The sequence below is a fragment of the Geotrypetes seraphini genome, chromosome 12, assembly GCF_902459505.1.
Source record: "Geotrypetes seraphini chromosome 12, aGeoSer1.1, whole genome shotgun sequence".
In the NCBI taxonomy this organism is placed as follows: Eukaryota; Metazoa; Chordata; class Amphibia; order Gymnophiona; family Dermophiidae; genus Geotrypetes; species Geotrypetes seraphini.
The window spans coordinates 115040991-115068733 of NC_047095.1; the positions used below are offsets into that span (position 1 = coordinate 115040991).

At 40.8% G+C, this 27743-nt stretch overlaps 1 protein-coding gene across 1 annotated transcript; it reads right to left on the reverse strand.

Annotated features, from left to right (window-relative positions):
- Positions 1 to 203: 203 nt before the first annotated feature.
- On the reverse strand, positions 204 to 27743 carry LOC117346322 (butyrophilin subfamily 1 member A1-like). The gene is made up of 7 exons (XM_033915722.1): positions 27551 to 27743; positions 23883 to 24014; positions 23043 to 23390; positions 13819 to 13944; positions 9762 to 9782; positions 9657 to 9683; positions 204 to 1506 (listed from the first exon to the last, which is right to left on the reverse strand). Exons 2-7 carry the CDS (start codon positions 23977 to 23979, stop codon positions 962 to 964), a joined length of 1164 nt encoding a protein of 387 aa, XP_033771613.1. The 5' UTR covers positions 23980 to 24014; positions 27551 to 27743; the 3' UTR covers positions 204 to 961.

Sequence of the window (27743 nt, forward strand, 5' to 3'; positions counted from 1 at the left end):
ATTCCAGTCGGGTTTTCAGAATTTCCCCAATGAATATGCATGCGATCTATTTGCAGGCACTGCTTTCAATGCATATTCATTGGGGAAATCCTGAATACCCAACTGGAATACAGTTCTCGAGGACCGGAGTTCCCTATCCCTGATCTAGCCCTTTGTCAATAAGATCCCTGCTCACAGTCACAGATTCTAAACCCACCTCTATCACTTTCGCTATTTCATTGTTTCCAAATTCTCAGGCTCTAATCCCACATCTCAAGCTTTTAATGAAACTTCATTCATTTTCTTTTGAATTCATGATTATTTTATTGTCCTTAAAATTTTTTGCTTTGTATATTTATTCGTTTATTTCTAAAGTTTCTCCACTGCCTATAACTGAGCGGTTAACAACTAAAACATTGACAATAGTTAATAGACAGTACATTTGCAAAATGCATTCAAATTACATCACAATTACATAGTAATTTAATCCTCTTAAAATAGTATCAAAAGCTCAATGATTTTACACATTAACCCTTACCACTAAATAAATTGCAACAATCACAGTTCAGGTGTCTTATTAAATATACCTACCAATATAATTTCAGGAAATAACCTCCACAAACAGTTGTGTCTTTAGAATCTTTCTGAAATGTAAACGGTCAGAACAGGTCCTCATGATGCCAGAGAGTGTAGTGTACAGCGTACAATGCTGTGGACGTCCAGCTGCTCTATACGTAGAAATTAGTAGTAGTAGTAATACTAAATCTGGAAAATCAGATGACAGGTTGTGTATAATGAACCTGAACTTGAGAGCTTACAGGTGACACTCTCTCTATTCCTTCCAATCCAGATCTGAAAAATCAACTTTCAGATTCGATTTATTCATGTATTTTAAAAATGTCTTTCCCTCCTAAAACCTCGGCGAGTCATAGCATAACATACATAAATTCATATAAAGTTTAGATCCCTAAGCCCAGCTCTCTCATTCCCAGTCTGGCACTGGTCGGATTCTCAAAGCTCCAGCATTTGCACCTTCTCTGTGGAGATAAGGATCGAAATATGGCAGGAGTTTGTCAGTGAAGGGGTGGGTGAAGGTGAAGAGATGAGATCTATTATCTGGATTGTAAAATGAGACCTTTCCTGCCTCATAGTCCAAGAAAATCCCCACTGCCTGGGGTTTCACACTCAAGGGAAGCAGGGTCCTGGAGGAGGTACAGGCCTTGTATTCATTTCCATATCTCAGTCTTAGTGTCCAGTATCCTCTCTCAGGTGTCTGTGTGATCCATCCCTTTCTGCTCACAGAATTGTTACAAACCCCCAAATCCCAGTCAGTCATATCTCCCACCTCCACTTCCCAGTAATGTCTCCCCGAGGTGAAGTTCTCACACCCCAGGACACAAAGCCAAGTATCAAATCTCTGGAAATTGTCTGGCAGGTTCTGTCTTGTGTCTCCATGTCTGACACTTTTCCGATCCTCAGACAGGATGAGATCGGGATGAACAGTTTCAGGATCCAGAACCACATTCACTGCAGGGAGGAGACAAATTATTAAACATGAGCAGACACTTCTCAATGGCTCATCATATACCAACTTTTATTTATTTTATTTATTTAAAACATTTTTAATCCGCCTTTATCCAAGGCGGGGCTCACAGTATCACATACACATTTCAGAATTTAAACATCTTAAAAATCATATACATCAGCAAAAATCTTATTATACCATCTCAACTTCCAAATTACATTGCAACCACTCTTTGGGGGCGTGGCTTGGATGCCAACAAAGATGGACGTGTGAGTGTGATGCTCCTCTTTCCCAGGCATTCTAAACATTTTTTTCCCCAGATAAACAGTAATTATTTTGGCTGCTTTTGTTTATATTTGGCTGAAAGATGTCTTATGGAAAACAATCTCATTTGGAGTTCCAGCCCAAGAGGCAAAAACAAGAGTCTATCACTCCTTCTAAAATCCCCCTTCCTAAGGATATATTGGAGGAACGGGAGATTCTGAATCAGCTGAGATCCATGACAGACTAGCTGCAGAAAATTACAGATAGGCTCACTAAAGTTAAAGAAGAAGTGGCTGGTCTATCCAATCAATTACAAATCTCCAATGTCAGAATGAATCAGTTGGAAAAAAGAGTAGAAGCAGCAGAGGGGATTATAAATGAAACTAAAAATGATCATCTGACTATCAAAAAGCTGGAGAGGGATTTTGAAAATATGAGCAACAGATCCCAAAGAAACAATGAGAGGAATTTGGGGCTCCCTGAGTATGTGGAGGGAAATGATCCTATCGCCTTATTAGAAAATTTAATCCCTAAATTGTTTAAATATTAAGTTTAAACTGCCATTTGAGATTGAGAGGGCCCATAGAATCTCTGCTCGTGCAGGCAACCGTCAGCCATGGCCGTTAATTTTTAAAGTATTAAGGATTCAGCAGGCTATGCTGATCTTAAATTCAGCTAAAGAAATTAAAAACATTACCTGGCATGATTCAAAATTAACTCTTCTTCCAGATTTTGCTCCAAATACGGCCAATATGAGGAAGAGATTTTTAGCCCTACGTCCAGAGTTGAAGCAGCTGGGGGCACGTTATGGACTCAGATATCCTGCTTTGATGTTGATGACACACTTAAACAAAACCATACAATATGATGATCCGGACAAACTAAAAGAATATATTCTACAATTTACTGAGCCGATGACTTGAATAAGTGACTCAGAAAATTTTTGATTGTCTTTGAGTATTGAGTTATTTTTATTTTTTTTACATGACTAAGCGAAGTTGGACTGCTTTTCCCGAAAGGTTTTGGGACTAAAATTTACTCTATCAACTTCCGTGTCAGCCTGCATAGTATTCCGCCGCTAGAGCAACCTTCTGCCCCACATGTACAGCTGAATTCTGCTGTACTGTTACCACCGACTCCTGCCAATGTATATGACGCCTCACTGAGGAAAGAAACCGCTGTTGAGAGTAAGGGAAGTGCGCTTTCAGTCAGTCAGCTATTTGCTTTTAGGGTTGTTGGCGAGGCTGTGGCCACAGACAGTGCCGTGGTAACTGAACTGGCATTTTCAGGTGGGAAAATGCTGCTTTAATTAATGACATAATGATATATTCCTCAGAAGCGCCTGTGCAACCCGGTAGAGCACAAATCTGTTGGTGTTCGCTGTTTTCCACAACGGAAACACTTTCTTATCTACTTTTGCTGCCTTGTTATTTCACCAAATAAAATGGATTTCCTCACCCATAGTATACTGAAACTGACCGCCAAAAGTCTACATTGTCAAACAAGGATTGAGTGATGAGCAGAGACCCAGATGGCGGTTCAGCAGCACACAGATCGCTCGTTCCTGCCCTGAATTTTAGTATTGTCTGTGGCACTCAGGGGCCACCTTGGACCGGCAGCTGTACTCATTACCAACTGTGAACATGGTGTCCTGTTTGCCGGGGGTTGGCGCAAAGCTGTGCCAAGAACACCTTCCAGAGCAGCTTACAGTTTATCCTGTATACCATTGGTAGTAAATCGCTGCAGATCTGGGATAAAAAGGTCAAAAGGAAAGATGTAAAGCTGATCCAGAAACTGTGGGCTCTGTTCAAATACTAATTTCACTAAATGACTTGAAGGCGTTATCCATTTGATCTCTTATATTTATTCAATTATTAAACTAAGGGTTCTCTTTCAGGCTTGGCTCTGCACTAATTTTTTTTTTTGGTGGGCATTTAAGTTGGTATTATTCTAAATAATATATACATTGACATGTAGAGAAGTTTTTCATCTAACCACATACATATGAATGCAAGATTACTACCCCAATTGCACTATCACCAGTTCCTTGGCATTTGAGTTGTTTAGACCAGTGTTTTTCAACCTTTTTTGGGCAAAGGCACACTTGTTTCATGAAAAAAATCACGAGGCACACCACCATTAGAAAATGTTAAAAAATTTAACTCTGTGCCTATATTGACTATATATAAAGTAATTCTCTTGAATAGGAATCAAATAAACACAAAGAAAGTATTTTATAATTACTTTATTATGAAATATTAAGTAAACAGAATAGTGAAAAATTATAAAATACTTTATACAGTGCGAAACCTGGGCCTGTTTGGCTGAACACAAAGCTGATATTCTGGCTGGAATCGAAGAAAGACACACACGTAGCTCTTCGTCAACAGCTCTCAGTCTCTCTCTGTATTTGGTTTTTATAGCATACAAAAATAGACAAATATACCCTCCATCCTTTTTATTAAACCACAATAGCAGTTTTTAGCGCAGGGAGCTGCGCTGAATGCCCAGCACTGCTCTTGACGCTCATAGGCTCCCTGCGCTAAAAACCACTATTGCGGTTTAGTAAAAGGTGACCATATTGTAAAATATAGACAGCAGATATAAATTCAGAACTGTGCATAGTAAGTGAAGGGAAGTTTTCATCTCTGGGAATTTACCCAGTTAACTATTAAGTTATTTGGGCAAATTCCTTTGAAAACTGTGGTAATACTGCCTCCACTTTGCTAAATTTAAAATAAAATCATTTTTCCTACCTTGTCTGGTGATTTCTGGTTGCACTTTCTTCTTCTGACTGTGCATCCAATCTTTCTTCCCTTCTATCAGCCTGTATGCTTTCTCTCCTCCACACCTCATTCCCTCCCCCAACTTTTTCTTCCTCTCTTCATGCCCCCTTTCTTTTTTTCTGTTTCTCTTCTTTCCTTCTGTCTCCCTGCCTGCCCCCTTTCTTTCTTTCTCCCTGCCGTTCCCCAAGCCACTGCCACTGCCGCTGCCATCGGGGAACAGGACCCACCAATGGATAACAGGCCCCAAAGCCGACGCCGACGCATCCTCTCCCTGACGTCAATTCTGCAATCGGAGAGGAAGTTCCGCCCAGCCAGGCAGCGATTGGCTGGCCCGAACTTCCTCTCCGACTGCAGAATTGACGTCGGGGAGAAGAAGACTTATCGGCTCGATAGATTAGATCGCCAAGACAAAGTGAGTCCTGGGTGATCGACTCACTTTGCCTTGGCGAGCTACTGGCGCCCCTGCCTCGGGCCCCCTGTCAGCTCCGGGCCCCTGAATGCAGGACTGGTAGTACTGCCCTGATGGCGGCTCTGCGGCACACCAGGCAACATCTCGCGGCACACTAGTGTGCCGCGGAACAGCGGTTGAAAAACACTGGTTTAGACCTAACTCTGGGTTCCTTGAAAAAGAACTTTGAAACATGGTCCATGTCAGGACCTGTTGAAAACCTTTGAGAGCTAAGTGCGAATTCTTTCCCCTCTTTTCTTTTGCCATTGAAAATATCTTTATTTTTTGAATAGCACATTTATTAGCACTCTTTTCAAAATTTCATACACAGTGATTGGGCGGTGGGTTCGGCTATAGGAGCTTCGGCTCTTGGTCAAATTACACAATTCTGAGTGTATGTGAAAAGAACTTTAACCTCTCTATACATAATTCATCTAACAACTCTTATCTTAGGAGTCTTACACATCACCGTTAAATCATACTAATTCGACTCCCTAGCCTCTGTACAATTTAATAAACAAGCTCCCCTACTTAACCCATTGTGACTAAGTCACCATTGAGACTGAGTCATGTGTTAAGTATTAAGATGCCCAGGTTATACGAGGACAATAGAATACTAGTTGATACATGGAAAACATTAAAATGTGTGAATAATTTAACACCTATTCCAATTAATAAATCAACTTATCAAACCATATGGCTGAACTCCAAGATTCAAATTGGCGGATTTAAAGTCATCTGGAAATATTGGATGAAGGCAGGTAAACATACTCTGGATGATGTTATTTCTGATGGTAAGCTGCTTGAATTTTCACAATTGCAACACAAATTTGGTCTTAATAAATCACAAAATTATATATGGTTGCAGTTGAAGCAGGCCATTCAGGTAGGGTTCCCTGAATGGAAAAATCTTAGTAATCGGTATAGTCTGCCGTTCATATGTTTTCAGATGGACTTCCTGGGACACCAGGCCACCCAGTGGTATAAATTAATATCTGGATTTTTAAATAAGAAACCGAAAACAGGTCTAAGAGACATTTGGAGCATTGAAATTAAGCACCAAATTACTGCGCCTCAATGGCCACGAATTTGGGCTTTGAGGATGAGATGTACAGTGTCTGCGTCTATGAGACAAACTTGGTTTTTTATGTTGCATAGAGCTTTTTGGACCCCAGTTCATTTACAGAAGTTAGATAGGAGGGATGGGAGGGATGTTATTGACTGAGAGTACTCAAGAAAGGGACTTGGGGGTAATAGTGGACAAGACAATGAAGTCGTCGGCACAGTGCGCAGCGGCCGCTAAGAGAGCGAATAGTATGCTAGATATAATCAAGAAGGATATTACAACCAGAACGAAAGAAGTTATCCTGCCCTTGTATCGGGCGATGGTGTGTCTGCATCTGGAGTACTGCGTCCAATATTGGTCGCCGTACCTTAAGAAGGATATGGCGATACTCAAGAGGGTTCAGAGGAGAGCAACACGTTTGATAAAAGGTATGGAAAACCTTTCATATGCTGAGAGACTGGAGAAACTGGGGCTCTTTTCCCTGGAGAAGAGGAGAATTAGAGGGGATATGATAGAGACTTACAAGATCATGAAGGGCATAGAGAAAGTGGAGAGGGACAGATTCTTCAAACTTTCAAAAACTACAAGAATGAGAGGGCATTTCAAAAAGTTGAAAGGGGACAGATTCAAAACCAATGCTAGGAAGTTTTTCTTCACCCAATGGGTGGTGGACACCTGGAAAGCGCTTCCAGAGGGCGTGATAGGACAGAGTATGGTATTAAGGTTCAAGAAGGGATTGGACAATTTTCTGAAGGAAAAGGGGATAGAGAGGTATCGATAGAGGACTACTACACAGGTCCTGGACCTGTTGGGCCACCGTGTGAGCGGACTGCTGGGCACGATGGACCTCTGGTCTGACCCAGCAGAGGCACTCCTTATGTTCTTAAGCTCTAAGTCTAATAGATGCTGGCACTGTCATCTTGAAGCTGGAACATTAGATCATTTGCTATTCTATTGTCCATTGATACTTCCTTTTTGGAAGTTAATTTGGGAGCAAATAAATAATTTGCTGGAAAATCTGGTTGCATTAATTTATCATACTGTGTTATTTGGCACATCAATGAGGTCCAAGAGCCAAATATCTTCGAATAATAACAAGTTATTACTCATTATGACAGGGGTTGCCATACAACAGATTATGTGAAATTGGAAAAATTGGGATCGATTGAATTATAGTTTTTGGTGGAACTCCCTATGTCATATATTTAATATGCCATGCAGCTGGGGAATTTTAGGAAATTTCAGGATATTTGGGAACCATTAACAAAATATTATAATGAATGAATATAATTTTTCCCCTTAAATATGCACATTCATGTTATATCGTATTGCATCTTATTAATTGATGAACTGAGATACAATGGCAATATAACATTAATTTTTGAACTTCCAGAATTGATGAATTTCGGAACTTTTGAATCTATCAATTTCTATATCTATGAATTTAAGAAGTTGGAACCTTATTGATTTTTTCACTGATTTTTGAAGATTGAATTTTGTGGGGTTGTCAAACACATCTTTCCCTCCTTCCTACACCGGATGTATGTTGCACTTTATATTTATTTCATGTTATTGATCAAATGTTTTAAAACAAGGGTTATCATGAAAGACCAAGTAGATTCCTTAATCAGAAAGGGATTTTTCACTCTCTGGAAACTCAGATCCCTTAAAGCTTATTTTGTTACATCGGTTTATAGAATCCTAGTCCAATCCCTCGTACTAAGCCTGCTTGACTACTGTAACATCGCCTATTAGGCAATTTCCCAAAAAAATATGCGACGCCTACAACTGTTTTGGACTAAAAAAATTTGACCACGTGACACCCTACTACCGGCAGCTACATTGGCTGCCGATGAAGGCACGCGTAAAGTTCAAATTTGCCTGTTTCTGCTTTAAAGCATTACACGGACTTGCCCCCAAATACATTACTGACCTTTTCTCCTTCTCAACCAACAGACACAAGAGAAGTTCACATTCCAACTTCGTTTCCCCCCCAGTGAGAGGTTGCAAACTGAAAAAACACCATGAATTCCTTCTCTCACACCAAGCAACATCATGGGGTAAAGACCTAGAACAATTACTTTCGCCCTCTACTTATGAGGAATTTAGGAAACGTCTAAAAACACACCTGTTCCTAAAACATCTTGACAACTGATCCACTTATCTCTTTCCTCTCAATAGCGACCTACTGTCCTTTTGATCACTTTTCTCCTCAACAATGAATTTCCTGTCTAATTACTTCTCTTTCCTCTTCCCCTCTTGAAGTCAGTCAATTTGTACCTTTGCTTAATCTTTTGTAAACCGCATAGAACTTCACGGTATTGCGGTATATAAGCTGTTATTATTATTATTATTATTATTATCATGATGTACAGGGCAGGGTTTATTTAGATCTTCAGGTCTGGTGCTAGTCACCTATGAATATCTGCCTGGGGCTTTTGGTCATTCGCAGGGATATTTGAGCCCGTACTGAAACCCCTTTATTTAATTATTTAATAATTCAAATATTAGTGCAACTGTCATCCTTGTGTTGAGTTTAAAAGGAGAGTTGTATCAATTTTTTTTAATTGGTATTTATAGTTTTTGGTTTTTTGAAGCCTATAGAGTGAAGCACTGCCAAGACTGGCCATGCTATCTGCAGCTGTCATAGAGACAGATATGTACTGTTTCATTTAGATCTTTGGGGGGTGGGAGAGGGTCCGTGATCACTGGGGGAGTGTGGGAGGCCATACCTTCATCCCTCCAGTAGTTATATCATCAGTTTAGACACCTACACTCCCCCCTCCACATTTATGGGTTTGGGCCCTCACGACTTTGATTATTTGTGGTTTTTATCCCCCTCCCGAACCTTGCCACAACTTACTTTTTAAAGCCTCTGCAACTTACTTAGGGCCAACTCAGACCCACATCCTCCTCCCTCTTGCATCCCAAACCCCTCCACAACTTACTTTTAAAGCCTGGTGGTCTAATTGTGAAGAAAGGCAGGAGTGATCTTCCTATGTTCCTTCCCCACGCAGAGCCGCAAACATAAATGGCTGCCGTGAGTTCCAGCAGAGAAATATTCTATCCCTATTGTCTCCTTCCAGAGGGATCACTCCTTGACCCTACAGTGTACGATCAGGGAACACACGTACTCTTCTCTGTCACGGGATATAACTTTTCTCTCCCTAACATCATCTATATAAGGCTGTACTGTGAGAGCACACTGAGAACAGGCACTTGTAGCAGTAATGCACATAAATGGATGTTAGAACGCTAGATGAACTATGGATTTTCAGGAGGGCCATGAAACCAGCACCTTTATGACCTGTGCCTCAGTGACTTAGTACCTCCACTACCTGACTAACTGAACTTAAATGCCATTCCTAGTATAACCTAAACATATTACCTACTGCAACTCAGATGCTGTATTACCAACTGTATTATGTCTGTCATATCTGTATTATCAATTATGTCATATTTGACCTCTATTGTGAATGTACTCTTGTAACCTTTTTCTGGGCTCCTTTGGGAGGATGGGCTAAAGAAATGAATATATAAATAGAGGAGGAAATATATTGCACAAGTGAGATTGTCAGACTGTGTTACCTGCATAGCTACAGCATCTTCTCCACTCTGAAATCAAACAGAAACACGTAAGAGCTCAGAAAATGTTTAAGCGACAGGGAGACATACTTGAGGATGGAAACTTACCAAGTTCTCTGCGAAGAGAATCTACATAAAAATACAAAGGGATAAAAGTTAGACTTGCTGGGTTGTAAAAATGTCCATAGCACTTATATTTCTGTACAAATGCCAGAGCAAATCTCTAGGAATCAATTTATGCCTGAACAACTCTATTTTGTCCAAAGAAATTTATGAAATGACCCTCACAGGAGTCAGAGTTTGATTCCTGCAGTGCTCAGTCTTTCTCTGCATATATTAATATACACCAAGGGGTGGATTCAGTAAATGGTACCCAAAGGATGTGCTGTCTTTTTTATTGCAATCCACTCAGCACTCTTTATTTATTTTTTTTTTTTAATAAGCGGATTACCTTTACCAAAGCTAATATATTGTAACACCTTTACTGAAGCTCATGCAAACCGCTCTGAATTGGCTCCCCAGTCATTAGTAGTGGTATAGAAGCATCCAATATACATAAACAAGCTATACACTTCTCCCTCCGTATTGGCTGTGATAGGGGATTAACAGAACCGCAAATACTGAAAAACCGTGAATAACTTTTTTATATGTTATTTGCTGTTTTCTATTAAAAACCATCGTGAATATGGTGAAACCGCAAATAACAAGGTGGGAGACCTGGCCTGTTCCCGAAGGAGGCAAAACACGATGAAGAAATTGCTGGGAATCAGCAATTTTCTCTGTAAACGCTTGGAATCAGCGTTTGCTCTATGCAAGCCGATGTCATTTGGGGGGGAGGAGCCAGCAAGCTAAAAACCATGAATAATCGAAACCGCGAATGCTGAAACCACGAATACGGAGGGAGAAGTGTATATAGTATAGTATAGTATAGTATAATTTGAATTTCTAATCTCCATGATTAATTTGATGGATGTGTTTCGCTGATACCTGTTGCAGAATGCGGCAGTCAGACTAATCTTTGGACTAAAAAAAAAATTTGACCACGTGACACCCTACTACCGGCAGCTACATTGGCTGCCGATGGAGGCACGCGTAAAGTTCAAATTTGCCTGTTTCTGCTTTAAAGCATTACACGGACTTGCCCCCAAATACATTACTGACCTTTTCTCCTTCTCAACCAACAGACACAAGAGAAGTTCACATTCCAACTTCGTTTCCCCCCCAGTGAGAGGTTGCAAACTGAAAAAACACCATGAATTCCTTCTCTCACACCAAGCAGCATCATGGGGTAAAGACCTAGAACAATTACTTTCGCCCTCTACTTATGAGGAATTTAGGAAACGTCTAAAAACACACCTGTTCCTAAAACATCTTGACAACTGATCCACTTATCTCTTTCCTCTCAATAGCGACCTACTGTCCTTTTGATCACTTTTCTCCTCAACAATGAATTTCCTGTCTAATTACTTCTCTTTCCTCTTCCCCTCTTGAAGTCAGTCAATTTGTACCTTTGCTTAATCTTTTGTAAACCGCATAGAACTTCACGGTATTGCGGTATATAAGCTGTTATTATTATTATTATTTTAAAGATACAGTACTTTGTTCTGAACTATGCTTCTTTGAGCGACTGGAATGTTTAACTTGAAAAGCACACTCCCGATGCCAGCCTAAATGAACCTCTTTAAGTCCAGGAACACCATCATCGTAGTGTACCAGCAGGGATGTATTCTTGAAGTTTTGATTGCAAGTACAGTGATGCACATTGAACTCAAGCTCGAAAGAGGCAACCAATGAAAGAATGAGGACTGGTCATGTGATCAACCCATCTGTCACATGGGAAGTGGTATTTTGTATGAACTGTAACCTGTGGATGTCCATTTCTGGTAAACCTAAGTAACATAGTAAATGATGGTAGATGAAGACCAGTATGGTCCTTCCAGTCTGCCCAATAAATGGCTAGAGTTGTGCTTCTGCTTCATGCAGCTTACACCCCTCTGTGCCCTTTTATAAAATATGAGTGTTATTCAAGGGCATAGTTATAATGTGGGCTACAGTTAAGACCTCTAAATTGTGTTATTTTACTAAGTGTTATTTTACTAAATGCTGGCATTGTAATCTGGAACCAGGGACATTAGACCATCTACTTTATTATTGTCCCTTCATTAAGTCATTTTGGGATTCAATCTGGACTCAAGTAAACTCTTTATTGGAAAATCATGTTGGGCTCTCATATGATACTGTTTTATTTGGAATGGTTATGAGAAAAAAGAGTCAAATATTGTCACATAACAACAAACTTTTATTAGTCATGACAGGGGTAGCCATTCAACATATTACCAATAATAATCTTAATTATACATTCTGATGGAATTCGTTGTGCCATATTTTTAAGATGGAAAGAGCATTAACGGTACTAAAAGGGATATATAATAACTTTGCAAAGATATGGGGGCCATTGGAAAAATATTGTGATGAATAGACATCATTCTTTTCTGTTCCTTTTCTTTTCTTTCTTAGTTTTATCTAGCACACTCAAGGGGGGAGGGTGGATTTGGGATGTAATTAAATATGAGATGTTATAATATGTTGTATAATATTGCATATTCTATTTTAATTGAGCATGGGATGAAGGGGGAGGGTGGATTTTTATATTATTATAGTTCATATGTTAGATAATACAGTGCTATATTGAAATTATTTTTATGATACATTTTTATGCACTTATTGTTTGATTTGAAAATGAATAAAGATTTTTTTATTTTTTTTTAAAGTGTTATTTTACCAAAGGTCTGATTATAAGCAATGAGGCCTAGTTACTAATAACTAGGGTTCACAGTAATATAACGTCTTGATAGCCCATGTTGATAACATTCCTCCTTAATATTGTTTTGATTCCATGCTCTTTCTGTGTAGGGATTCTCTGTTCTTATCCCAGGCATTTTTTAATTTGGATACGATTTTTCTCCACCACCTCCCTCGGGAGGGTATTCGAGGCATCCACTACCCTCTCTATGAAAAAGTGTTTCCTGATGTTACTTCTTAGTCCACCACTCTGTATATTAACACATTTCAAATATTTAGACATCTGGGAACAGCATTATTGTAATCCATACATGGTAACAATAATGGCCTTGTGACAGGCATGTCAAATCTAGAGGCAACTAAAAGAAACATAAATGACAGATTAAAAAGTGTCAAATGATCCGTCCTAGAGTCATGGTTCTCTCAGCCACCACTGCAAGTCTACTCAAACACCCAAATTGTGATCCAGCCCCTTGAGTTCAATAATAGGAGCTGACGCTAATATTGGGACTCAACTGAATCCACAGTGGTCAGTGTTTACAAAACCGCTGATCACTTCGGTTTGAATATTGATCTGTAACTAGTTTTATAAAGTACTAATGTAAATGCTAATCCCTCCCCATCCCTTGTACAAGTATTTTTTATCAGATCTGTGTATAAGTTCTGAACCTGCTTCAACTCCTTATCTACCAACTGGTATAAGTATATTATTGCAAACAAACACAATGGAGGAGACAAAGGCACTGAAGAGTCTTTGGCGTGCAAATGGAGAGATTTATTAAACAAAACTATATTCTTAGCTCTCTCGATTCAACACGTGTTTCGGCCACTAGGCCTGCATCAGGAGTCTGTGATGTAGCTTTTCAGTATAGGGATAGTCCATTACGCAATGCTAATAGTAAGCATCAGGAAAGCTTTCCAGGCAATACACAAACAAGACTGTGTTTGTTTGCTTTTGCCCTGCAAAGGAATTGTCTTCTGTTTCACGCCTATAAGTATATCTTTGAACATATTTAGTTATTTTATTTATTGAAGAGATTCGTTCAAGGCAGTGCACAGGAAGTTACATATTACAGTATACTGTATATTTTAGGGCTACAGAGAAAATTCCTCACAGATCCCAACGGCAATGGAACACTTTTTATTTTTGGTGAATTACAATACCTATTTTCCATATCCCCTCAGCTTTCATGTATAATTCCAAACTGAAATTAACTGGCAGGTTTCAGCTAACGCTCAGCCTTGGTTCTCACAGCTGTCCAGTCTCTTCCCTCCCTTCTTTCTCTTTCCTCTTGTGATCCTCCTGAGGCTCTTCCAGGGTTCAGAAGTGGGGTAGGGGTGGGGAAGGGGGATTATATCTTACCTTTCTCTTGTCTTTCATTCCTTACGTGGTAAATAACCCACACAACCAGTAAACTACATAGGAATATCAGAGGCAGAATGATAGAGAGAGAAGACACCCAACGAGAGACCTGATGGAAAAATGTATCTGAAAAAGAAATGAAACCAGGTGATGAGAACATTGACTTATTCTAGAATATCATAATCAATATTTGTTCATAATTTGAAAATAGAAATACTCCAGAGGAACAAAATAAAGATCACCTGAGAGAGAGGGTAACAACTTCCTCTAGATCAGGGGTGTAAAAGTCCCTCCTCGAGGACCGCAATCCAGTCGAGTTTTCAGGATTTCCCCAATGAATATGCATGAGATCTATTTGCATGCACTGCTTTCAATTCATATTCATTGGGGAAATCCTGAAAACCCGACTGGATTGTGGACCTCGAGGAGGGACTTTGACACCCTTACTCTAGATCTATTTCTAAGAGGCACTGCTATTTCCATGAAATAATGTAGATCTCAATCATATGAACACTTTATATTATGAAGGCTTCTCTCTGCTGTAACTGACCTTCTATAGAAATCGCTGCTTCTCTTTTTTGGTTCAAGATGGTGTTTCTGATACTACAGGAAATCCTACTATACTCATTTCTTCTTATCAGTAAGGACGTTTTAATGTTGAACAGATCATTCTGTCTTTGTGTTTCTGTTTCAGATAACGATATCAAATTTTGTCCACCTTCTTGTCTCCAAATCACTTCAGGCTCTGGATACCATCCTTCAGATTCACACAGGACTCTTATCCCTTTCTCCCAATAGTTATTTACTGAGATGGAAGGAGCAGTGCCCAGACCTAAAGGATAATATCATCCATTAGAATATTAGAGATTCATTTCATGACAGTGACATATTAAATATGATGGAGATCTTGGCCTCTACAAGGTCTTCTAATCGAATGTGTCCAAGTAAGTAAACCTGTGGCTGTACTGAAACTGTTTTCTACTAAATGAGGAAGACTCCAAATCCTTATCCAAATCATATCTAATATAATTGATGACAATGAATTAAACAAATGGATCACATGTAACAAATTTAAATTGCATTAGGATTCTGTCCATTTGGAATGAGTCTGTTTCTGTGTAACTTAACCTCTCCAAGAGAGAATTGTCAATGACCAATAAATGAGGTACTCACAGACCAATTCCAATTGATAGCAATAGCCACAGCAGCAATAGTAGAGATAATAAATCACAGTTACCAGTCATGAACCATGGGTAAAAATCACTGTAGCTTTCTATGCCTACGCGAGAACAGGAAGTCGCTGCAGAATGAAGGCTTCTGGGCAGACCGACAGCAGCAGGTTCACCTCACTGATGCTGCCAACCAGCCCAAAGATTAAATATTCAGTGGAGGAGGTAGGTAGGGGTCAAGAGAGATTCAGGGCTGGGCTAGGCTAGGGCTGAAGAGACAGAGCGCAAAGTTAAGGAGTTTCAGAATTGCAACTCTAGCCCTCAGGTTGCCATCTCTTTTCAAGTTTCCAAGTTTATTTCATACTTGATATAGCTTCTATCAATAGTTACCTAGATGGTTTACAATACTAAAACTTAAAAAGGAAAAAAAAATGAGGCAGATAAGACAAAGATATATGATAATAAAAGGGTTGGTGGGTAAGGAGGAGTAAAATACATTGAGATAATATAAAATTAAAAGGGAGGTAAAAAGGGGGTGGGGCTCACACTTCATAAAAGCGGTCGTTGGTTATTACTCTGTTTGGCCATGAGAGTTGATGGCACATTCCATTTTTGTCATATCTGATAGGCATCCCTAAATAGGAAGGTCTTTAATTTGCATTTGAATTTGTCAAGGGATTCTTCAAGTCTAATATCTGATGGTAGAGCATTCCATAGGGAGGGATTCTGTGACAGAGAATATAGTGTTGCTCTCTTATGGATGGGATATTAAGTAAATTTTGATTGTTGGATCGTAAGGCTCGTGATTGGTCATAGGGAATAAGGAGTTTGTCGAGAAAGGCTGAAGAATTTGTTTGTTTAATCTTAAAGACAAGTAGGAGAATTTTGTATATTGTTTGATGTGATATGGGGAGCTAGTGTGCTTCGCGGAGTAAAGGGGGTGGCCAGATCATATTTTCATGCCCTATGTATGTTCGATGGCTGTATTTTGGATAAGCTGAAGTCTGCGGGTTTCCTTTTGTGTGATGCAGTGATATAAAGAATTACAGTAGTCAATTCATGCTGTTTCTTCAGCTCCCTCCCTCCCTTCCTTCCTTCATGAGACCAAGGTGATGGGCCTTTTCTATGCAAAGCAGCCCCACATAGAGAATACACGGGGACAAATTTTTCCCCATCCCCGGAGGAATTCATTTTCCTGTCCCATCCCCGCAAGTTCTTTTCCGGTCCCTGCCCCTTTCCTGCAAGCTCCATCCTCATCTGCACAAGCCTCAAACACTTTAAAATCTTTTAAAACACTTTAAAACACTCTTAAATCTTTTAAAACACTTTAAAATCTTAAGTGTTCAAGGCTTGTGCGGTTAAGTCAGCGCTTACAGGAATGGGACAGGGACAGCGATAAAACTCACAGGGACAGGATGGGAAAATTGAGTTCCTGAGAGGACGGGGATAAATTTGTCCCCCTTGTCATTCTCTAGCCCCACATATGAAGGCAGATTGAGATACTGCAGCAAGGAACTCTCTGGAAAGTCATGGAGTTCTGGTTCTGTCAGAGTCTCAGCACCACCAGATCCTGCTGGGGGGTGAGTGTTGGAGGTAGAGAGAGAGAGAGAGAGAGAGAGAGAGAATCACCTTTAGGAGGGGAGGTTGGAGGAAGGTAGAGAGAGAAGCACCCTTGTTGGGGTTGGATGGGGGGGAGAGTGATTGGAGCACCCACAGGGGGGTTAGAGAGAGGGAGAGAGAGAAGCACCCATAGGAGGGATAGCTGGGAGGTAGAAAGAGACAGAAGCACCTGCAAAATGGGGGTTGGAAAAAGAGAGAGAAGCACCTGGGGGGGGGGGGAATGTAGGGAGGGAGAGAGAAAGATAAGAACCCACATGGGAGTGGAGTTGGAAGGAAAGAGAAGCACTAAAAGGGTACAGAGGATGGGAAAGGGGACTAAGTGGTGAAAGGTAGGGGGTGGGGCCAGAGTTGGAGCAGGGCAAGAGCAAGAATGGTAGGAGGCAGGGGCAGGGCTAGGGTAAGGGCAGGAAACCCTGGACATGTTCTCTTTTTAGAGGACTGTCCGGGTGCCCAGATGCTTGCTGGGGGTGGGGCTAGAGGCAGAATGGGGTGGGGCTGGGAGTAGAATGAGACGTGGTCATGCATCTGGGATTTTATAGTGAAAAATATGGTAAATGGTGCCTACAAAATGGCGCTGTCCACGTTTCAGTCACATATAGGCACTGTTATCAGAATCGCAGCTATTGTTAAACAGAGGTGCCAGTAATGTAGGTAAGGGTTTTGAAGGCCTACATTAATGGCAGCTATGTTTGATGTAGGTTACGTCTACAGAGGTGCCTAAGGTCATTTCCTGCTAAAACCATGCTAGGCACGTGATTTCAGTGCCCTTTTTGTTGACGCATGCGAGCACCTACTTTTTAAAATGAGATTTTAATTTGTGTTAAATAACGCAGTCAATTACCATACTGATTAAAGCAAATTAAACCAATTAAGTTAAGCAGTGGAAGGGGTCCTACTACTGCGTAACGTATGGCACCATTTCCAGAATCAACTGTATAGTACTTAATTATGAGATGTTTTTGTAGGATCAATAAAAGACAATGGAATCTATAAAAATACAGGTGTAACTAATTTGGGCCTGACTAGGTTGCTAAGATCCTCTCCTCTCTCATCATAGATGATTTTTTGACTATTTGTGAGACATTTTGGCAAGTGGTTATACTATGGGAGCCCCATCTTGAATTTAATGATGTCATTTCCTGAAAAGGAGAGTTTGACCTGGGTGATATCACTTCTAGTGTCGTCATCAAAAAGAGGTGGGGTTTAGGGAGGAATTGTGGATTTACTTCTGGTGACATCATCAAAAGGGATAGGCATGGTTGAGTAAGACGGGGCAAGGCTTGGATGTAGAGCTAGCTAGCTTTCCCTTCACCATTGCATGTACTCTGAAAGAAGTTATATGAATCCACTCCCATTCCAAGGCCCCAAAATTTGAAACAGCCTCCCAGAACACTTGCGTCAACTGGACACATATTACAACTTTAGGAGAATGCTAAAGACTCATCTCTTCTCTTCAAGCTTTTAATTGAAAATGCAAAAACATTTCCACTTCTTCAAACCTGTTCTTCATTGTACATGATCCCTGGCTAGAAATCTTGTTGTAAACTGCATCGAATCCTTGTCAAAACATGAAAAATAGAATTTAATGTATGGTATGGTATAGGCAGGTCAAAGCCAGGGAGTGAGAGGAAAGGTTGGTGCCTGGGCAGAGCTAAAGCAGATCCTCAACACTGACTAGCTAATGCAACTGGAAAGTAACCAGGATACTGAGGGAGCTCAGAGAGATTCTGGCGAGTCCTATTAAAGACTTGTTCAACAAATCTCTGGAGACGGGAGTGGTTCCTGGAAATTGGAGAAGAGCGGATGTGGTCCCTATTCATAAAAGTGATTGCAGAGATGAAGTGGGAAACTACAGGCTGGTAAGCCTCACTTTGGTTGTTAGGAAAATAATTATTGATATTAAATTAATTTTTCTTATGTAATTTTCTGACATGGTAAAATGTGGAGACAAGACATTTTTTTAGATATATTAGTGATAGGAAGAAGTGCAAAAGTGGCATTGTGAGACTCAAAGTTGAAGGGGAGGAATATGTAGAAGCTGATAAAGAAAAGGCCGACTTGCTTAACAAATATTTATGTTCTGTGTTCACAGCTGAAGTGTCAGGGGCGGGACCGCAGAAGACAAACGTGAATAAGGATGAAGGAGTAATACACCCTGATTGATTTTCAGAGGGTTGTGTTCATGAGGAGCTCGCTAAAATAAAAATAGACAAAGCAATGGGGCCGGATGGTGTACATCTGAGGGTGCTGAAGGAACTTAGGGAAGTTCAACAAGTCTCTAGAGTCGGAAGTAGTATCGGAGGACTGGAGAAGGGTGGATGTGGTCCCTCTCCACAAAAGTGGAAGTAAGGAAGAAGTAAGGAATTACAGGCTGATAAGTATGGCTTCAGTGGTAAGCAAATTAATGGAAACTCTTTTAAAACAGAAAATGGTCAAGTTTCTGGAATCCTGTGGATTACAGAGGCAACATGGATTCACTGATCAATTTCTTTGACTGGGTGACCAGAGAATTGGATAAAGGATGTGCGCTATGTGTGGTGTATTTAGATTTTAGCAAAGCCTTTGACAGTGTTCCACACAGATGTCTAATAAATAAATAAACCCAAAGTGGATCCCAAAGTGATGGGCGACAGAGGGTAGTAATCAATGGAAATTGCTCTGAGGAAAGAGATGTTACCAGTGGTGTGCCTCAAGGTTCTGTTCTTGCACCTGTTCTTTTTATCATTCTTATACACGATATTGCTGAAGGGTTGTAGAGTAAGATTTGCCTCTTTGCGGATGATACCAAAATCTGCAATAGAGTAGACACGCCGGATGGTGTGAATAACATGAAGAAAGACCTGGCGAAGCTTGAAGAATGGTCTGAAATTTGGCAGCTAAAATTTAATGGTAAGAAATGCAAGGTCATGTATTTGGGCTGCAAAAACCCGAGGGAATGGTACAGTTTATGGGGTGAAGAACTTATGTGCACAACGGAAGAGCGGGACTTGGGTGTGATTGTATGTGATGATCTTAAGGTGGCCAAACAGGTTGAAAAGGTGATGGCGAAAGCTAGAAGGATGTTAGGTTGTATAGGGAGAGGTATGGCCAGTAGGAAAAAGGAGGTATTGATGCCCATGTATAAGATTCTGGTAAGACCTCATTTAGAATATTGCATACAATTCTGGAGGCTGCACTTTCAAAAAGATATAAGAAGGATGGAGTCGGTCCAGAGGAAGGCTACTAAAATGGTATGTGGTCTTCATCATAAGGTGTATGGGGACAGACTTAAAGATCTCAATCTGTATACTGTGGAGTAGTGCTGCCCGATTCACAATTCGAATCGGTTCACTGATTCACTTCGGGCATATCGATTCGAATTGGTTCAAAACAAATAAAACGGCTTCCCGATTCACCTGACCCTTCCCCCTTGCCCCCTAAAGCAGGAGCGGCAGCTGCCGCACCTGCTTTAGAGGGCGAGGGGGGTGGGTCAGTCAGGAATTGCTGCTGTCGGCTTCCTCCCCAACCCCGGCTTTCGGCTTTCACCTCCTGGCCTTCCGCTTCCCCCCCTGGCCTCCCCGCACTATTTACCTTCCAGGAACAGCCTGCAAACAAGATCGCGGTGCTAGCGATCTTAGTACCACTTTGGAGCTGTTTCCTCCATCGCGGTCCCACCCCTCCCTAGTATAGAAGTACATGGAGGGAGGGAAGGGGGGTTCAAAGAGATGTGCATAGGTCGGATTTTGGAGAGGAAGAAATGGGTCTGAAAATAGAGGAGAGGGAGAAAGATGATGGACATTGGGATTTAGGGAGGGAAGGAACAGAAAGGGAGAGAAGTTGGACATAAGGGATGGTGTGGAGGGGGGATAGAGATACTGGATAGGAGGGTAGTTGGGAAAAGAAAGGGAGAGATGGTGGACCCTGGGGTGGTGGGGAAGGAAGGAAAGATGCTGGATGAAAGGATAGTTAATAAAAGGTGGATCTGTGGAGGGAGATGAAAAAAAGGAAAGATGCCAGACCTCCTGTGGAGGGAAGAGAAACGAAAGGGGAGGACAGAGATGCAAGATGAATGGTTAGCAGGGAGAAACAAGAAAGAAGGAGACCCTGGCAAGCAAGTTATCAGAAGTCAACCAGAGCCTGATACCAACAAAATTTGAATAATGACCAGACAACAAACGGTAGAAAAACTAATTTTTTTGTCTGTTTTGTGATTACAATATGTCAGATTTGAAATGTGTATCCTGCCAGAGTTGGTGTTAGACTGCCAACGTGAACTAGGATTTAACAGAGAGAGGAAAAGTCTTTTTTGTTTGTTTATTTTGTTTACACCACAGCGCCAGTGTGGTTAGGAGAAGGCAAAGGGGGTGAAGAGGCTGTAAAATAGACCCACCAGGATGTTTGAAAAAAAAACATCCAATTGGGCAGGAAAATCGAATAGAAAAACCAATTCAATAGGCTAAATCGAATCGAATCAAAACTTTTTTTGAATCGGGTAGCACTACTGTGGAGGAAAGGAGGGAGAGGGGACATATGATAGAGACGTTTAAATACCTACGTAATGTAAATGCGCATGAGTCAAGTCTCTTTCATTTGAAAGGAAACTCCGCAATGAGAGGGCATAGGATGAAGTTAGGAGGTGATAGGCTCTGGAGTAATCTAAGAAAATACTTTTTTACAGAAAGGGTGGTAGATGCATGGAATTGTCTCCCAGAAGAGGTGGTGGAAACAGAGACTGTGTCTGAATTCAAGAGGGCCTGGGATAGGCAGGTGGGATCTCTTGGAGAGCGAAAGAGATAATGGTTACTGCGGATGGGCAGACTGGATGGGCCATTTGGCCTTTATCTGCTGTCATATTTCTCTGTTTCTACATAGTGGATTTTAGCTTAAACTCATAATTTACCTTGATTAATTGCACTGTCTTTTAGTCAAAGATGGAATGAACACAGAAGTTTCAAGTTTCAAGTTTATTATTTATTTGTTTAATCGCCTTTTCAATATTCAAGGCGATTTACACATTAATAAAATTACAAAATAAAAATAATTTTAAAATAATTAAAAACTCACAAGACACAGACGATAACTGAACAAACTGGAAACAAAAGGAAGGTAGGGGAAGAAGTTACAATGTAATTGAGCAAAGTGGGAAGCCAAATAAGGAAAACACAAAAAGGATGGGATAAAAATAGTTGAATATGTGAAGAAAAGAGAATTAGAAACAAAATTTTGTTGAATAATGATAAAAGAAACCAATAAAATTAGATAACAAATGCATCGTTAAATAAAAAAGTTTTCAGTTTGTTTTTAAATTTGTCTAGATTAAGTTCTTCACGTAAATAGATGGGAAGAGAATTCCAAGTTTGGGGTGCCATCACCGAGAAAATATACTGACGGCGCGTATTTATTATTTTTAATGAGGGAATCATTAATAAGTGCTGTTGGTCTGATCTTAGGGTTCTATTGGAGGAATAAGGAATTAATAGTTTATGAATGAAGGCCGGAGTTTTAAACAGAAGAGATTTAAATGTGAGCAGACAAAGTTTGTAAGTTATTCTGTGGGCTACTGGAAGCCAGTGAGCTTCCTTAAGAAGAGGAGTTATATGGTCGAATTTTTTAGCTTTTGTGATAAGTCTGATGGCTGTATTCTGAATAATCTGAAGACGTCTGATTTCTTTTTGTGCTATACCATTAAATAAAGCGTTGCAGTAATCTAATTTTGAAATTACAAGAGAATGGATGAGAATTTTCAATGAGTCATTATTAAATAGCTGAGAGATAGAGCGTATCTGTCTCAGTCTAAAAAAAGAAGACTTAATAACACTGCTGATATGATCATGAAAGGTAAGTTTATGGTCCAAAATTACACCAAGTATTTTGGTTTTTTGTACAACTTGCAAAGGGAGTCCATTAATAGAGATTGGCGAAATAAGTGTAGGGTTGTCTTTCCAAGGAAAAAGCAGTATATTGGATTTATTGATATTCAAAGCTAAACGATTATTGATTAACCAGTAGTGAATTTGTTCAAGTTTTGTGTTAATTCGGGCTATATCAGAAGGGTTGTCAGGATCGATAGGATGCAGAAGCTGTATATCGTCTGCATAAGCAAATGTATTGAAACCAATTGATTGACATAAAGTCAACAGAGGAGCAAGAAATATATTGAATAAGAGAGGAGAAAGTATAGAACCTTGAGGAACACCGTACGTTGTGGAAAAAGTATCAGAAATTGTATTGTTAAAAGAGACAGTTGAGGAGCGATTTGAAAAATAAGATTGGAACCAGGATAGAACCTGGTCCGTAATACCTATTGTTTGGAGTCTGTTTATTAATAAATCATGATCGATTGTGTCAAAGGCTGACGAAAGGTCTAGAGAGACTAGAAGAACTGATTGATGATGGTCAAGGAAATAATGAATAGAGGTGGTCAGAAGTCAGAAAAAAATGAAAACTTTCACTTACTGGCTACTTTCAGCTCCAATGTTGCTTCTTCATAATAAGTATCAGACTGAAAGAAGCATGTGTAGCTTCCTGTATCATCAAGCTGGATATTGTATATCCTCAGTGAAACGCTTCCACATGAAATATCTTTTCTGATCAATTCTGTCCTGTCTCTGTATTCTGGGATCTGTTCTTTGTTCCGATCCTTCCCATTCTCATACAGGTGCACGATTAAGTCAAACCTGGTTTGGAACCACCTCACCTGCATCCGTTCAGCACTGAGGACAGGGTCGAGGTGGCAGGGTAACACAACATTTTCACCCAAAACAGCAACCACTGGCTGACCAGGGCCAATGACTTTAAAGCGTTCTGCAAATCATATGATAAACAAAACGGAAAGAATTTAATTAGCAAAGGAGAATATTGAACTGATTGCCGAGCCATTTAAAGAGATGTAAAGTCATCTCCACTAGTGCGGATGGACCTTTTATCGATCCAAACCCTTCCGATTTGCTATTTTCAAAACACAAAAATGTCCAAAAATCAGCTGTTTTATGACTTTCTCTGCAAAATGTCCAAGTGCTGGTAATCAAACCAAAGAAATTAGATATTTTCCGGGACTTTTGCCCTCCAAAACGTTGAACTCAGAAAGGGGCATGTTAGAGGCATGTTTTGGGCAGGCTGTGGGCCAGGTTAGACCTAGACAAAAAGAAGGTGTTCATGGCCATGTATATATGGTCTACTGTGCCTGTATTTAAAGAGAGAGAATGCACACTCAAAGGCCAAGTGTGAACAGAATCTATGGCACAAAATATGCCATCTGAAAACCGTCCATATAGAAAACGCTAGAGCATCTCTTACCTGTATGTACAATCTGAAAGTGATGAGAAATCAACAGAAGGATAAAGCTTTGAAGAGAGGAGAAAGTTCTTCTCCAGGGGGCATCTGGAAAATACATCTCCAGGAGCTCTCAAAATGACACAACCATGTTACCTAGAACAAGATGAAATTAAGTTACACTGACAAGAAATGATTTTGAGGTTCAGGGCCAAAGAATATTCCAGAAGGATAAGACTGAGATGCATCGGCAGAGCTGCATAGTGTAAGTTTTGCATGAGCAGTTTCTGCTCTCATCATACCTGGGTTTTTTTTTGTTTTTTTTTAAAGTATATTTTCAGATTTGGTGATGGAAATTTATTTTTGAAAATCGTTGCCAAACTCCTAACATACTGTGTCAGTCTCTCAGTAATGATAAATCTCATGTGAGCTCAGTCCTGCAGCATCATGATCTCCTTCCTATATTTAAAGGAAGAACTCCATTCTGCAGGGCTGCACTTAAAGAAATCATGCTCACATCATGGGACACTCTCATATCGCTCACAGACTCCACACCCGATCACTCCCAGCAACAAAACCCTTCTGTTACAGGAGAAGGCTCTAGGGGTGCCGAGCACCCACAGTATTGAGCAAGCTCCAATTTGTTTATTGTGTATTGTTTAATGGAAGCTTCTATACTTCTACAAAAGACTGGGGATTCATTTCTGAGCAGTTTGCATGAGCTTCAATAAAGGTATTGCAATACATGAGCTTCAGTAAAGGTGCTACAATATGAGTTATCATATATTCATCTTTTGTTGTATTATTCATGAGTTTGCCCTTTCTTGTTCCAAGTGGGGAGTTGCCTGTTTCCTCCATGTTTCTTTATTTGCTAATTTGTGTTGTGTTTGGTATCCCCAATTATTTTGAAATGTTGCCATTGGTAGCATAGCTAGGGGTAGGCCTAGTCCCACTCACTTTTGGTTCAGTCCCAACCAGCGGTGCCACTACGCTGCCTCTCCTCGTCAGCATCCCAGCACCTGCTCTTCTATCTGTCAACCCTGTCCCTCCCTGAACCCCAGCACCTGCTGGGATTCATTTTAGCTGCTGGCGCTAACCCCATCCTACCCTCACTGACATTACTTCCTATTTCCTGTCTGGCAGGATGCGGCAGAGGGAAGCTTGTAATCCAGCGCTAATGATGTGTGTAAGGTATACCAGGCGATAGGAGGGCAGATGCCAGAACGAGGAGAAAGGTACAGCTAATGGATAGGTGTAACAACTCTTTAGATATATATATATCTTTAGAAGGGTGGAAGGGCCCATTCATATTAACCATTGTATGCAAAGTTAAATATGAGTTGTGTTTATATTAAGTCTTCAGGGAGATCAAAATGCTGAGCTACAGCCAAGATGCTTCCAAAATAAATGTATTTATTTAAAAAATTTATATACAGCCTGGAGTCTCAGTGGTTTCCAAAATAACATACATAAAAAATAACACATACATAACATTTTACAATAATTCAAAACAACTTAGAAAGTGACTCCTCAATATCCTCCTTCAATGTCATTACAGGTAAATTTAGAGCAAAATCCTAGGGAGCAATTCTTAGATATGCATCGACACAAAACTTTGTTTTCAGCAATCTCTTAAAGCTATAATGATGTAGTATAATTATGGGTCACTAGGAACAAAAATGATGCTTTAAAAATCTTAATTGGTTCTAGTTTTCAAGATATGCTGCTGGGTCAGAACATACAACTCTGAACTTGTGAATGGCAAAGGATAAGCGAGTTACAAAGGAAGAAGAGGAGCCTAATGGTTAGTGCAGCAGACTGTGACCTTGAGCAAATCACTTAACCTTCTATTTCCCCAGGTACAAAAACTTAGATTCTGAGCCCACTAGGGACAGAAATAACCTGCATATAATGTGTACAATGCTGTCTACGTCTAGTAGCACTATAGAAATGACTAATAGTAGGAGTAGAAGTAACTGTAGGCCCATCCAAAATACCGGATCTGGCTATGCTACTGGCAGGTGTCTAGGCCAGGGTTGACTAATACGTCGATTGCTCAGGCAACCCCGGTCGATCGCTGAGCCATGCGGTTTCCTTTCTGTGCTGTCCGGCTTTCTCTCTGGCCTCATGCGCATCCCTTTACCCAATTTTAGCACGGAGCAGCCTGCAGAGAGGATCACCAGTACTTTAGCGATCCTTGCAGGTTGCCATAGGCCTCAGGAACTGTCTTCCCTCTGCCGCAATCCTGCCTCTGAAGTCAAGGAGGGGCGGCACCGCGGCAGAGGAACGACAGCTCCTGAGGCCTATGGCAACCTGCATGGATCGCTAAAGTACTAGCGATCCTCTTTGCAGGCTGCTCCGTACTAAAATTGGGTAAAGGGATGCGCAGGAAGTCAGGGAGGAACACGCAGGCCTTCCGGGAGGGGGGGTGGGGGGGTTGTCCTTCAGGGAGAACAGGCCTTCAGGAGTGATGGTGCAGGCCTTGGGGGGGTGCAGACCTTCAGGGGGGGACAAACAGGCCTTCAGGGGTGGGGTGCAGACCTTCAAGGGGGTAGTGCAGGCCTTCAGGGGTGATGTGCAGGCCTTCAGCGGGGACAGGCAGGCCTTCAGGGATGGGGTGCAGGCCTTCAGGGGGGGACAGTGCCGGGCTTTGGGAGGACAGGCCTTCGGGGGAGGAAGGCCCTGGTGTAGAATAGAGGGAGGGAGGGAAGGGGGGTTCAAAGAGACGTGCATATGCCGGACTTTGGGGGAAAGAAATAATGGGTCAAAAAACAGAGAAGTGGGAGAGAGATGGTGGACAATGGGATTTAGGGAGGGAAGAAATAGAAAGGGAGAGAAGTTGGACATAAGGGATGGTGTGGAAGTGAGGATAGAGATACTGGCTAGGAGGGTAGTTGGGAAAAGAAAGGGACAGATGGTGGACCCTAGGGTAGTGGGGAAGGAGGGAGAGATGCTGGATGAAAGGGTAGTTGAGAAAAAGTGGATCTGTGGATGGAGATGAAAAAAAGAAAAGATGCCAGACTTCCAGGGGAGGGAAGGGAAGGACAGAGATAGAAGATTGATGGTTAGCACGGAGAAAGAAGAAAAGAAGGAGACTCTGGCAAGCAAGTTATCAGAAGACAACCAGAGCCTGGGACCAACAAGATTTGAATAATGACCAGACAACAAAGGGAGGAAAAATGATTTTATTTTCAATTTAGTGATCAAAATGTGTCCGCTTTGAGAATTTATATCTGCTGTCTATATTTTGCACTATGGTCCCCTTTTACTAAATCACAATAGTGGTTTTTAGCGCAGGGAGCCTATGAGCATCGAAAGCAGTGCAGGGCATTCAGCGCAGCTCCCTGCGCTACAAAACGCTGTCACGGTTTAGTAAAAAGGGAGGGGGTATATTTGTCTATTTTTGTAAAGTTGTTACTGAAGTGACATTGCATAAAGTCATCTGCCTTGATCTCTTTGAAAAAAAACCCGGAATATAAATGATAATTAACATTTTCTCTGCGTACAGTGTGCTTTGTGTTTTTTAAAATTTTATTGTTGGTAGATCATTTTGACTTGGTCAATTTAAAAGTAGCTTGCAAGCCCAAAAAGTGTGGGCACCCCTGGTCTAGGCCCTCTATAAAACTGCTGAGAAATTCATCAAGGTAATGAGGCTGAGGAGATAAAGAAGACATTTGAGGCTTTTATCCTACCTCTTGTGTTCAGTCTTCACAGCAAATCTGAAATCCCAGGAAGGTTACAGTCCCCTGAGAGGAGCGGTGCGGTCTCCATTCTGCTCCTTCATGGCAACTTTGAAATGTAATAAACAGGAACATATTTCTCCATCTGAATGTTTAAATGTCCAAACGTTGCAGAGCCAAATATACCAGGCACCGTTTCTTTGTA

Coding starts and splice junctions, on each gene's coding strand:
- LOC117346322 (XM_033915722.1), bottom strand. CDS start 23,979: ATGTATTTTCCAGATGCCCCCTGGAGAAGAACTTTCTCCTCTCTTCAA. Junction 9,684..9,761: donor TTCTCTTCGCAGAGAACTTG/GTAAGTTTCCAT, acceptor GTTTGATTTCAG/AGTGGAGAAGATGCTGTAGC. Junction 1,507..9,656: donor AAGATGCTGTAGCTATGCAG/GTAACACAGTCT, acceptor TCCTCCCTGCAG/TGAATGTGGTTCTGGATCCT.